The sequence below is a fragment of the Notothenia rossii genome (genome assembly GCF_949606895.1).
Source record: "Notothenia rossii genome assembly, chromosome: 3".
NCBI lineage: Eukaryota > Metazoa > Chordata > Actinopteri > Perciformes > Nototheniidae > Notothenia > Notothenia rossii.
Genome location: NC_136901.1, coordinates 80,648,835 through 80,662,527, shown reverse-complemented (window position 1 = coordinate 80,662,527; position 13,693 = coordinate 80,648,835). Strand labels below are relative to the sequence as shown.

Below are 13,693 nucleotides of genomic sequence, written 5' to 3'. Positions count from 1 at the left end.
ATTTTAAAGGGATTTTCAGACCCTGACAAAAGGTCTATTTAATCACTTCCAGTGCCATCAGTTATTGTTTTGTCCAGGTTGCATTTTGTTCATTTTAACTGCATGTATAAAGCACTAAGGGGAAGGATGTAACTAAGGTCAACAACTGCCTCAGCTCAACATGGCAGAGAACAAAGTCCACCTGCCTGACTGCACCTGCTCGTGTAGCTACACCATGCAGGTACGCCAGCATACCTGTGCACTTGTGAAACAACACACACAAAAACACAACACCAGCTGAACAGGTCAGAGCAGTTTCCCTGCAGTGTCCTTTCTTACACAAACGGAAACTAGGAGCAGCGATTAAATGAATACAGGTTTCCAGTGGACCGGCCTGTGAAGTATGTTAGGCCCATTTGAGAGAGCATAGGGCAGCCGGAGGATTCAGGCGGAGGAGAGGCAGCCTGCGGGTGAAGTGTAATTCCCGTAATGATGACTGGTAGGTATCGGAGGCGCACTCAATCATCGGCTTGCCCTCATGCCCCTCCACGTCCTTCCTGGATGTGACCGTTTCCTCTGCTGTGGAGGAGCAGTTGTGTGTGCTGTGTATTCATCAGTCACCACAGAGCAGCAGAAAAAAAGTGGACTTAATCGAGCCCATGTGGGGAAAATATTTTCATCAGTGAGGCGATCAATCAGACCACCGAGTGACACTCATGCCACTTACACATTACCTCTCTCTCTGCCTCTCCTTTGAGGCTAACAATAAACTAGCTCCTGTGGTGGAATGCAACAGAGTACATTTACTCACTTACCCCAGCCAGCAACACTATGAAAATGCTACTTATGTTTTAAAGGGTTAGTTGGTTGTTTGGAAGCGGGGTTGTATATGATCCATAATGAATGTACTGTATGACCTATGGTACATGTCAAGTGGCACACTCCCAATTATAGGAAACAGACAGGAGTCGGACCACAGGAGCTAACAAATGGACAGGCGCAGCAGCAAAACACATTTTACCTCTTAAAAAAAAAGGCCCACCTATACATTTAAATTAAATGAGTTGGAGTTTTCACTTTATTTTGATATTTTTACCGCATGTCCTTGCTGTCAGATTGCCCTTCCCGACAGAAGCTTTTTTCTATGCTTCGACTCTTCAAAGTCACCAGATTTACCTCGCCTTAATAATTTAGTCTGTGCCTTAATCATTTAGTCTGTTATTGTGTTACGCTGTTGAATATAAAGCAACCCTTCAAAACACAAAATAAACAAAAATAAAATAAAAATATTTATTACAAATAAACCAAAACATAGTTACAGATGGAGGGCAGAGGTAGACCAGCACCTCTGATGTTCAGCAAGGTAACATTACTGTGTTTATCAAAGGAGTCTTGGAGCTTTGACAAGAGCAACCATCAACACCGAGCAGCCTTCCCTGAAACACCAAGTGGGACCAACGTTGCATTTTGGGTAATGTGGATGCCAGGTTTTACAAAGGAAGGAGAAAATGTAAATACAAAAATTCCAATTCCAAACTGCAACACAGAGATATATTTTCATTTCACTGAAGTGTTTCTTCCACATGACATAAAACATTTGGTTTAATCAATGGTCCGTACAAATGTTATAAAATCATTAAGAGAGTGACCATTAGACCCTAGGCAAGTCCAATATAGAAAATATTATTTTCATGGCTTAATAAATTGAACCATTAGCTTAAAACCTGCAATCAGCTACCAGTCATACATCATCACATACACATATGAAAGATAACCAGAGTTACACAAGAGATAGTGATAGGTTACATACTGTACAGTACTGCTGATTCTGCAACCAAAGTGTGTGTGTGTGTGTGTGTGTGTGTGTGTGTGTGTGTGTGTGTGTGTGTGTGTGTGTGTGTCTACTGCAGACTTTGATCTAAAGAATATCCCCTCTTAACTCAGGATGACATGGGTTTAAAGATGAGAAGCTTCTTAGTAGGGATATTGCTGCTGAATTTAAATCACTTTAACTTTTCAGCAATAAATCCACTAAACTCATGATGATGACTTCACCACTTCATGCCTCGGTGACATGTTACCTTTGTTGAACATTTCACAGCTTTACATTATAAATACTTAAGTTAGTTGTAAGCTATTGGGGATCATTATGAATCATACAAGAGATGAATTATGCACAGTGGGCCTCAGTAACCCCGTCATACAAACATCTGTGGACTGTGACTCTGCCTGTTTCAAAAATAACAAAAGCACAAACTCTACTTGCCCTAATCTCAGAGGTCTTTCGCTTCTCTCTGAAGATGTAATCATGTTTCTACAGTTTGAACCTCTTATGCATTACCATTACAGTAGACATTTACCAGCGTAACACTACTCTACTGAAAGTGTTTCTAGAATGAAGATTATAATGTTTTATAACCATTTCAATAAACAAATATTCATCCTGCTCCACCAATTTAAAAAATTTCCTTTTTTTAAATTATATTTTCCTTTTGTTTTGCAAACACAGGACGGATATGACAGGACTACCTGTATTAGGTAAAGTGCAATCCAGTCATATGAGAAACAGGTTATAAATCTATCAAAATGGTTTGAAAAGCCTTGAAGGAATCAAGAAAAACCTTGAAAGCAGCAGATAATGTTACAATGTTAACCTTCAAGGTTTTAAAAAGATTGCAAAGTATTTTGTTCTTTTCATAACATTGAATGCTTAGCGCTGTGACTCAGATGAAATGTTAATAAATACGGAAAATCCAGAAACATGTCCTTTAAAACCTGATCCAATAAATGAATGCGTTAAAAAGAGGCTACACTTGAGATGAAGAGGACACCATCTGTTGTCCAGTTTAAATCAGTCATCCTTGTTATGCAATCCTTAAATACCATATGAGAGAGATGAAACATGAGAGCCACGGTCATAGTCCTTTTACCAGGATTAAAGCTAGGATTACAGATGTTGCGTCATAGAATACTCACTAAGTGAAATGAAGAATGATGAGAAATATGATGATTTACTGTTGTCCACATGAAAAAACAATACTACTGAACAACATTAAAAATGTAGTCATTTATAAAGGAAAAATCATCGAAGAGGGCATCTAATTCAAGCCAAACACGTCACAAAACAACGTGAGGAAAAGTGTAAAGTGTGCCTCCCTGTATGGCACAGGTTGTGGGCGAGAATAGCAGCAAAGAGAAGCATCCAAAGAACAAAGCCTGTAGATCACTGTTACAGTAAATGGTGCACGTACTCTGAATAGAGCATAAATCATGTTATTGCTCGTTCAGTCAGGGCTGGCGTGTGCTTTCTGATTGGCTAACAGGGAGACAGGGTGAGGTTGGATGCTGAGGGAGGCTCGGTTACAAGATCTCCTCCGACTGCAGCTGCCCGCCCTGCACTACTCAATATGTGTTCACATTTTATAAAGCTGATAGGGCATATGTAAGGATGTAGAGTACAACACACACACACACACACACACACACACACACACACACACACACACACACACACACACACACACACACACACACACACACACACACACACACACACACACACACACACACACACACACACACACACACACACACACACACACACACACACACACACACACACACACACACACACACACACACACACACACACACACACACACACACACACACACACACACACACACACCAAGGATCACTCTCATTACATGCACATATGCTTCTCTGGCCTCGTAGCTGAGCGTCCTGCAGTGGACAGACAGATGACACACTCTCCTTGTGTTCCAGTTTCTTTTTCCTTCATCCAAGCTCCATAGGTGGCAACGCACATTCACATATGCCTGCATACACACACTACATTTACACCAACATACAAATGGGAACCGAACCAGTACTAAAGCACCTTATACAGCATTCAGGTACAATATAAATATGTAAAATCCCATTTCAAAATCAGATCAGTGGGTATTAAAAGGGCAGAAACAAACAGTGTGAGGACACAGAGCCCTAAAATTGATTCCAGGGGAAAACAGGCTGGGCCCATCTCTTCCCTGAGTAATTTGTTTAGTTGTTCTTAATGGCTTTTTCCATTTGTGTATTCGGGCTGCTCGTTTCCGCAATTTAGCACAAATTAAAGCAGAGAGAAGTCTCCCTGCACGGGGTGCTGATGCCTGGTGATAAAAGTGAGACGTCTGTGTGGATGGTGTTGGATGTGAGCCAGCCAACGCCAAGACACTGCCCTCGCTGTTTACCCATCATGCCCCGCTGCAGCTCACAGATGCACCTCAGGCATGTGAGGAACGAACTCTCCAAAACAAGGAAACGATGCCACAAAGACAGAGGATGTGATGATTAAAGAAGGCTGAACCACAGCTCAATGCACCAACAAGCAAACATTTAAAATCTGATTATAAGGATGCATTGTTGGACATATTTTGTTTTTAATCAATGCCAAGCCTTTTACATATTGAGTTTTTGATAAATGATGGCCACTGAATTATGTTTTGGAATGGACGATATTATAAATCATATTAGCTGGAGCTGTTATGAGTATATCTATTGATTGGCTACTATTTTTGAAAATGTATTTATTTCACTCATATTCAGCGCAAGATGAGGGAAACAATCTGCTGAGTTGTTCACTGGCAAAACAACCATCTAATAATGCTAAGAGTCTATAGTCAAACTGCGGCATGCTAACCCCATAATTACAACTAAACACAAAGTATAGCTGAGCTGATTGAAATGTCATTAGATTCGCAGGTAATTAGCAATAAACCAGAGTAGTTAACAATAACTAAATAAATACATTTTGACCCGATAGTGGCCCTATATGAAAATCACCAAAAATGATTACAATTTAATCTGAAGGGGGAATGTATGTACTAAAATGCAATGGCGATCCATCTAATGGTTTTCAATATATTAGTTTATGAAAATGCCAAACTTCTATGACTTCTTCTTTTTAAATGTTATGAAGTGCTGAATGTCTTACATGATGTTAAAGTGAACGCTTCTGGGTTTGAAACTTTTGCTCGGGTAAAAAAAGCAATTTGTAAACACAAACCAGGAAATATAGAATGGGTCTTTGTTCACCATTTCTTTAAATGACTACAACATCATTCAAAATCTAGTGAATATAAAAAATGTCTGCAGATAAATCATCAGTGGGTATTCCACTCTCAATATTCATTCGAAGAAAGAGAGCAATTAGAGGTTTTAATCCTTCTATTAAGCACAGATGCAAGTTTGCAGTTTGTGAGCTCTCTTTGCAGAAGGCTATTCCTCCGTCAGAGGGTTGAATCAGTTAAGCATCAAAATGCTGTGTAATGGCCAGTTGGAAATTACCCCCATGTCGTCTGGGTGCAATCTCTGCGTTAATACGCCTACGAGAGATAATTATGTTCAACTGTAATATGAACATAGCATGCTGACAACCCTCCAGCCATTAGTCACCACAATGGCTCCTCTGGGCTCCGGACCTTCGGTGTGAGGGTTAGCAGCTGCTTCTGTCCGGACTCAGAAGAAAAGCAGGAGGCCATTAAAGTGCAGAGCAGATAAAGATGGGAAGGGCCTGGCACTATGTGAGCTACCTCTCTTCTCTGCTATACTTGAAATCCATTTTGCCTGCATGTAAACACCCAGAAGACAACGATTGTGAGCTAAATAATTCCCTCTATTTGTTGAAAACTGGTAAGATAAGAGAGAAGAAAGAGGAAACAAGCGGTACATACACAGAAAGTGCAATCTAAATGAGAAGCAGCGCTGCTTTATGATCATCATTTCAATTCATGTTCGTCCCGTTAAAAACAAACCTCTGCGCAGCCTGACAGGATTTGGGCTCTCATGCTGCGTACGAGCCTGTATTCGCAGAACTAATGAGTCCACTGGGTTTTTGCGAGTAGTGGATTGAGACAGAACTGCTGAGACAACAAAAAGGCAGCTTTCCTTTCTTAAAGCAGAGCAGAAGCTGGGCAGCTACTGGCTATTAAATATTTAACACCTCAGTATGTGGTCAATCATAAACCTCTTTCCTGTCCCGGACTGAGAAACCAAACATGGATCCACAGAGTCACTGTGATCTTTCAGCACAAGAAAAAAAAACAATCCAAGATGCCCATCAGCTCACATTTTCATATAGCTTACTAATGTCCAATTCTCATTTGAAACTATTGACTATCAAATATGTATGACAGTAATTGTTGAGATGAGACTTCAAGTTTGAGTTGAAACAAAAACATCTAATATCTTGTGGTTTAAGCTAAAAGAAATTGAGGATTTTAGCTTTTCCTTCGTCGTAATGATAGTAACCTAAAGAAATGTGCTAGCTGGTTGGATAAAACAGACCATTTCCATTAATCCAATTAAGTTTAACAATATGTTATTTCACTACTTTCTGATATTTCATTGGCAAAACTGCATAAATGGAGAAAATATTTGAATAAAATCTGACCAAATCCCCTGTTGACTTCTTCAGATGCCTTATTCTGTCTAAAACAAAAATGTGAAGAGCTGGGCACTCACAAAAACTGACTGGATTTGATGAATCTATAATCCATAAAGCTTCCATGTTACCTTCTGTCTATCATATTGTCGAACATTGGATATTTAACAACCACTCCTTCTTCATCATATTCACAATGAATTAGATATGTGTTTGGTTTTTATATTCTGTATGCTTAAAGATGTGTTTCTGTGAATTTCCCTGTGGAGATCAATAAAGGTCCATCTTCAAATTGTTAGTGAGAGACTATGATGTTGCATGTAATTGTAATTGTAATGTCTGTTGGTTGTTCTATGTGTAGCTGCCTAGGGACTGCAGATGAAAATAAGCTAATAGCTAAATCTAACATAAATCATGTGTTTGTTATGCATGGTCCTTGTTAAAAAGGGACTAATAATTCATTTTTGCACTGATTGTTGAAGCTCTCAAGTTGGATAAGGTTGGAAATGGCAATACTTTCAGCTAGGTTAATACAGAAATGTTGGGAATGTGTGTATTTGTGAAGAACCACAAGAGCCTTAAAATGACTTGTGAACCCTCTCAGAAGCAAATCATCAACGAGTGATTTCATTATGGAGTCAGAGGCAGGAAATGAACTCACTCAAAGGCGAAGAAGAGGGAGCAGGTCCCGACAATGAGGAAGAGGGTCAGGTAGAAGACTCCCTTCTGCCGGGCCATCATCACCCTGCCGTCGCAGCAGAAAGTGTTTTTCCCCGGCAGCTTCTCCCATTTTCGCACCTTACGTGTGATCATCACCGCCGACATGGTGCCCTCTCTTCAGATCTCAGTCCTTCTTTAGGTTGATGGCAGCTGTTATACTGTAAAACGATTCAGATAATAACCTGATAGATAGCTCTTACAAATATTGCCCAGTCAATGTGACACAGTCCACTGAGGAAGAAATACCCGAAACGACTCAATGTGTAATATTAAAGATGTCAGCACAAGGTGATGATTGTAAAGCATCTTCTTTTCGTAGTTCGCAGTCACATCATCGTTGTGTTTTCATGTCCATTTGTATTTCCAGTCTTTACTGCAGCATGTCATTCCCACACTGAGGCTCCCACGCTGCACCGACAATCTCGATCCTCTCACAGGACAATATTAATTAAAAAATAATATATTAATTAGAAATTAATCCAAATGTTCGCGGCAGATGTTTCCCACAAGGAGCAAGAAAATCCAGCTGGGGCTGTTGCATCGGGATCTTGACCGAGTGACATTCATATCATCTCGATAAATCATAAAAGGCGTTCCCAGACATTACACTTTGACCATGCGACTGGACGTGGACAATATGCCTTCTTGTATTAAAAAATAAATTAAAATCCTTCAGAATCAGGAGACAGCAGTCAGTATGGAGGAAACATGTAAAGCTGTTCTTTTTTCCTCCTGCAGGAGCCAGCCCTCGGTTTGAGTCAATGGCAGCAGCAGGAAACACGCCTAGATTGAAATGTTTTATCTTAAAGGGGCAGGACAGGTAAAGCAAAGCGCACAAAGGACGAGGATGAAGGTCCTATTTGGATTACATGAATATGCTGAATTGCTCGCCTGTGGTATTACCCAAGGGGGAGACTATGAAGGAGTGTATTTAATGAAGGTAATTGGTTTTAGACACCAGATGCATTCATCCCCAAAGTGTTGCTCTATATGTAGTTCAAAGCAGAGCAGAGGTAAACAGTGCAGAGGTTCACAGAATAAATACACCTTTCACTTATAGATGAGGTATGTTTCCTAATAATAATAATAATAATAATACATGTTATTTATAGAGCACTTTTCAGGATAGTCAAATACACTTTACATGTTAAAATACATTAAAACAACATTAAAAAAACACACTTCAAATGTATAAAACACAACAATAATTACAGATGAAAAGCAGTTCTGAAAAGGTGAGTTTTGATTTGAGATAGGTTAGTTATTCCACTTCCATTGATACATTTAAAACATGTCCTAATAGCAATCTCTTGTTAAGAAAAATAAGTCTATTAAATCGAGAGATGATATGAAGATGTAAGACATTTTGTCTTAGTCTCATTTTTATTTTTAATAATCCACCAACACGAATCCTCTTTTCTAATTTTCCAATAATGGGACTACAAAAAAACTAATAAATCTGGTAGCACTCTAGTCCGTGTAGCTCCATTTCAATTGCAATAATAACATCTGTTTAACCCTGTAAGGCCCACGGTTGTAATTTTACAACATTAGTTTAAGCTATCCTTTTTTTGTAAAGACTACATTTACATAGTCAAAAGGTCCTTTTGTTCAGCCTCACAATGCTATTGGGTAGTAAATGTGTGTATAGGTCCTGCCCTCTGGCCATACACTCACACAACTTCAGAATCTTCAAACGAGCAACATCTCTTTGTTTTATTGGACTGGATTTGTCAGATTCAAGTAAGTAAAATGCCTCCAATATTTTTTTGGTGATTATTACAATGTCTAGAACATGTACATATTTAGTTATTGTGGAATACACTCATCAAATTTGATTTTGAGCAGCTTATGTCTTTGTTGTAATATTACAACACTGGGTCAGTGTAGTCAAAATAGCATGTCATGGAGATTACCCTTCTTATATGTTCACATATGGAAATAAAACACTAATAGAAATATGATGTCTTTGATAATTCACTATAACTAAGTTCTAAATGGGTCCTCTGTTAAGATTTTTGAATTAAAACCAGAATTGAATAAATTAATATGTTATTTCTGATAAAAGAATGTGAAATTATATCTGTAGCCATATTTTTAAACTTGTATCTTATGAGTTAATTAGTTACAACAATACATTTAACTCTGGTTCTGGCAGAAACAGTTCTTTCTGAAATGTTTTGGGACACGTGGATGTATCGCTTTTAGTATGATAATTAGCCTATTATCATTAGCCAGACGGCATTGTGTGACTTGTTGAACTGGTTTACCTGCATGTGTGGTTGTAGGTATTGCTTTTATTATAATAATAGGCTAAGCCATGTATCGTGTGACTCAAGTGTACAATGTAAATAGGATTCAGATACTTGTTGCATCGGGACACCTGGAAGGGGAGGGGAGGGGGGGGGGGGGGGGTTCATGCATTCCTTATAGTATGATAATAGGCTAAGCCAGACAGAATGAACACTTGTCCCGCCACCCTATCTATTCCTTCAGGTAATCTATTACAATATAATAAGCATATGTATTATTGATACATATTTATACCTTTTCCATTTCAGAATGCCACCAGCAAAGAGAGGTCCTTGATTCAGTGTGCAGGATGGGATTGCCGCCCTCCAAAATGGAGAAAGTGAGTTTGAGATGGAATCAGAGGACAGTGACACTGATATGATGAGTGAAGAAGAGGCAGATGAACATGCCTGTGGCCACATGGACAAGGAAAAACAACAACCCAATGACCCCCCAGTCAGTGATTATGTGGACATCGAGCCCCAACAACATAAACCCACCAGGCCCAGAGACAGGTATCTGGCTGAAAAAATATTTCATCAGTCCCAATACTGACCTTTCTGGTCCAGATACCACAGAGGATGTAATTTCCCTCCACACACCACTGGAGTACTTCCAGAAGATTCCAGGTGATGTTGTGATGAAGCTTACCTCCACGCTTCCAGAAGGTCAGAACTAAAAGATATACGCAGACAACTACTTCACCTGTGTCCCATTGGTAGTGAAGCTCCTTGATCGTGGAATTCATTATGTGGGAACAGCCAGGCAGATGCGCTTACCCAACTGCAACCTTCAAGAGGAGAAGAGCTTGAAGATAAAAGGGAGAGGAAGCTTTGACATCCGAGTGGAGGCCAACCACAGCATCTGTGCTGTCAAATGGTATGACAGCAGAACGGTCACACTTGTGTCATCCTTTGCTGGACCAGACCCTGTGCAGAGAATTCAACGCTGGGACAAAGCCAACAAAACCTACGTAGAAGTTGTGAGGCCTTACATTGTGGGTATACTTGCAACAAGTACATCGGAGGTGTGGATTTGTTGGACTCGTTACGGCAAAATACAAGTTCCCCATGAAGTCCCGACACCGGTACGTGTCCATCTTCTGGCACACCATCATCCTTGCTGTGATCAACGCTCCTCTACAAGAAGGAGTGCAAAGCTCTAAAGATGCCAAAGCAGGAGATCCTGAACAGGAGACAGTTTCAGGCAGATCTAGCATCCTCTCTTCTCATCCTGGTAAGAATGCATTTCTGCTATTTGCCGTTTGTAATATTTATATTTCACTGTAATATGTTTGACTTGTATCCTAATGTATTTTTGACCTGTATCTTGATTGATTCTGTTCTAATCAGGTGAAAACAACTCTTCTGAAAACTCCCAAGAGAGGACGACCATCTTCAGGCAACGGGAGCCCAGCAGCAACATTGACATCAAGGAACCCGTTGAATGCTCAGAAGAGACCATCCTCATGTGAAGGGGTCCACCAAACAGGGCCCCATCCAAGAGATCACAACCTCCATTGGATGTACGCAAGGACCTCATGTCACATTTTCCAGTGAAGACAAAGAGAGGACGCTGCAGACACTGCAGTAAAGGGCACACAAAACACAATGCCGACGATAGGAACTGTTTTTGGGACTACAATTGTATTCATATTTAATAAATGACTATTCATTAAAAAAATATGACTGATGTGTGATTATTATTCATGGTATACTGATATAGGGCTAAGTAAGCAATCAATCCTGCAAATCAACCCTTAGTTGTTCAATATATTTATTCAGACAATGTGAGTAGAAATACAGAAATTCTGCTCCCACCTAAGCCCAACATTGCAATATTACATTTCCCTAAAAACGTACCTGCTTTCTCAAAGCAGCAAACAGAAATCTTTCTCCCCATTTAAATAACAAAATTGTAATTGTTGTTTTAAAAAAAGAATGTTTTGTTGCAAGACATTTTTTTTTAAGTAATGTATTTAATTCTTAATTGTATCACTTAATTTTTTTGTATTAAAACTTTTGTTTTCATTTTAAATTTCCCGTTAGTTTTTATGATTGTACTCTGTACTCGTGTTGACCACCCTTGACCGCCCACAGACATGCCATCTTGCCTCCCACCACACTTCACTTCGCCATGCTGGGAGGCGAAACCACCAACTTGTTGTTAAGCATCCATTCACCCCTTCAGCAAAAGACGCCAGTACATATTCCAGTCAAATTTTACAGAATTGGCTTCAACGTTTTTTAAGGTTACAAGGCGACACAAAGATATTGTTAAAGAAAATGTGTTTGAACTCAATGCCAGAAGTTACCATACATTTTTCACATTTGTTCCAGAAAAACTCAAGGCTACCAGGACGTTTAGAAAAAACTGGACTTAAGCCTCTGTTTCTTTCTAACTTTAACAAACTTCAGGGGTTTTTTCCCCTGTTTAAAAAAACCTCCATTCTAGCAACAAAACGGTTATCCCAATTGGGACATTCTGGCTATGACTTCATCATTTCTGAACAATATCCCCTAATTTGGCTGTCGCTGAGAGGAAGAGCTGTTGTCTTTGAGTGAGAAGGTGGTGGGTTCAATCCCGGCTATGCAGTTATCATGTTGATTTACCCAAGTGTGTATTGTGCTGCTTGTTATAGTTTTTATCAGTTGCTAACACACTAAAATGACACATAAAGCACAAAATGTGTTTTAGCAATTGAAAAAAACTGTAACTCTTCAACTGATTTGTGTTCATCCTCCCTCTATCTCTTCCTCTTGCTGCTATTCATATATTTATAGTTTGTTGTAAAAAGTTCTTAGGCATAGCCTTTTTCTAGTTCTTTCATCCTGCTGAGTCAACAATAAAGCAGTTTGGTGTTTATGGTCATTTGGCATGTGTATTTGTTCATTGGTTCATGTGTGTAGCATTTTTAATGGCAGTGTTTTGAAAATGGCAAACAAGTGAATATGTCAGACTTCTCTATCTTACTAAACTGTGTGCAGTGTTTTGCAAAAAGTGCCAAGTTGAATTGCAAATCTTCTTGTTTCTACACAGTACTTTGTTAGGGGAGAGCTGAACCACCAAGACCTATCAGATGCTTCTTTGACCACCCTGCCAACTAAAATGTACTTATGACTGCAGGCAACTAAAAGTCAGATCTTCAATCTGCAGCTCTTTTTCTATTACATAAGGAGAGATGAGCGAGAATAAGATTTATATCACTGTAAGAAGAAAGTTTCAATGTATGACTTACGTAATGTGAAGCAAATAGACAGAAAAATATATGATACTATATCATTTCCAATTGGAGAACAGTGTAGGGCACGCATCATACATTAATAATTCATTAATTCTAAGAGGTTCAATAGAACAGGTTGATGAGACAAAAACCTTTTTAAATGGTGTTAAAAATATATCAAGTATCACGGAGTGAAAATAAATGGATTAGCGTTAGGTTATTGTTAATCTATGACATCTTAATGATGATATTAAGATGTGCATGTTGCAAATCCTTGAATAGTAAAAAATCTTCATTATTCTGAGAGATATTCTTCTGGCTGCTGTGACTCTATAGTTAAGTTAATTATATTGTTTCCCATTCAAGACCAATTAAAATATTGGAATTTATTAGGAAAGATCATTCTGAGATGATATAATAGAAGAATAATTAGAATAAACAATAACAGACAGCCAAAAATAAAACCAATATAGCAATACTAATTGTGACAAAACAAACAAGACATTGATAATAATTAAAATAAAATAAAAGAAGGTGCATTTCTCAGTGAAAGTGGTTACCCTTGAATATAAATAATTTCTTAGTTCAGTTACAGATTACAGGAACAGAAAACAGAAATTGAGCAATCAGCAATCAATTGATGTTCGGGGGGAAAGTTAACATAAAACGTTATGAAAACACGACATAATACAAACATATAGAGACCGCTTTAAACTTTAATGATGATAAAGATAAAGAATATATTTATTTACATTAGTTGAACTCACCCTCGTGTGTTCTGAGCCGTTTGTCTCCATCTATCGACATTGACGAGCAGGCTTTTAAAAAACGTTATTAATCAAGAGTAATTTACAAACCTTTAAGGCACTTATTATTGTCAATAACATTGAAAGGTGCAAAAACAGTATAGATCAAATAAAACAAACTGTTTACATCTTACCAAAAAAATTGGCAAAAATGTTAAGGTCGTTCTTCCATCCAGTGATGTGGGGCTTCACCTAAAGATATTTGCATTTATGTATGAAGTGTTCCAAGTC

General features: G+C 38.7%; 1 protein-coding gene across 1 annotated transcript in view; it reads right to left on the bottom strand.

Annotated features, from left to right (window-relative positions):
• Nucleotides 1-7,897, bottom strand: part of zdhhc9 (zDHHC palmitoyltransferase 9) — a 30,466-nt gene extending 22,569 nt beyond the window's left edge. Inside the window, exon 1 of the mRNA XM_079672508.1 lies at nt 7,083-7,897. Within this exon, the coding sequence (XP_079528634.1) occupies nt 7,083-7,246 (164 nt within the window). The 5' untranslated portion in view covers nt 7,247-7,897. The remainder of the gene's footprint in view (nt 1-7,082) is intronic.
• Nucleotides 7,898-13,693: the final 5,796 nt, after the last annotated feature.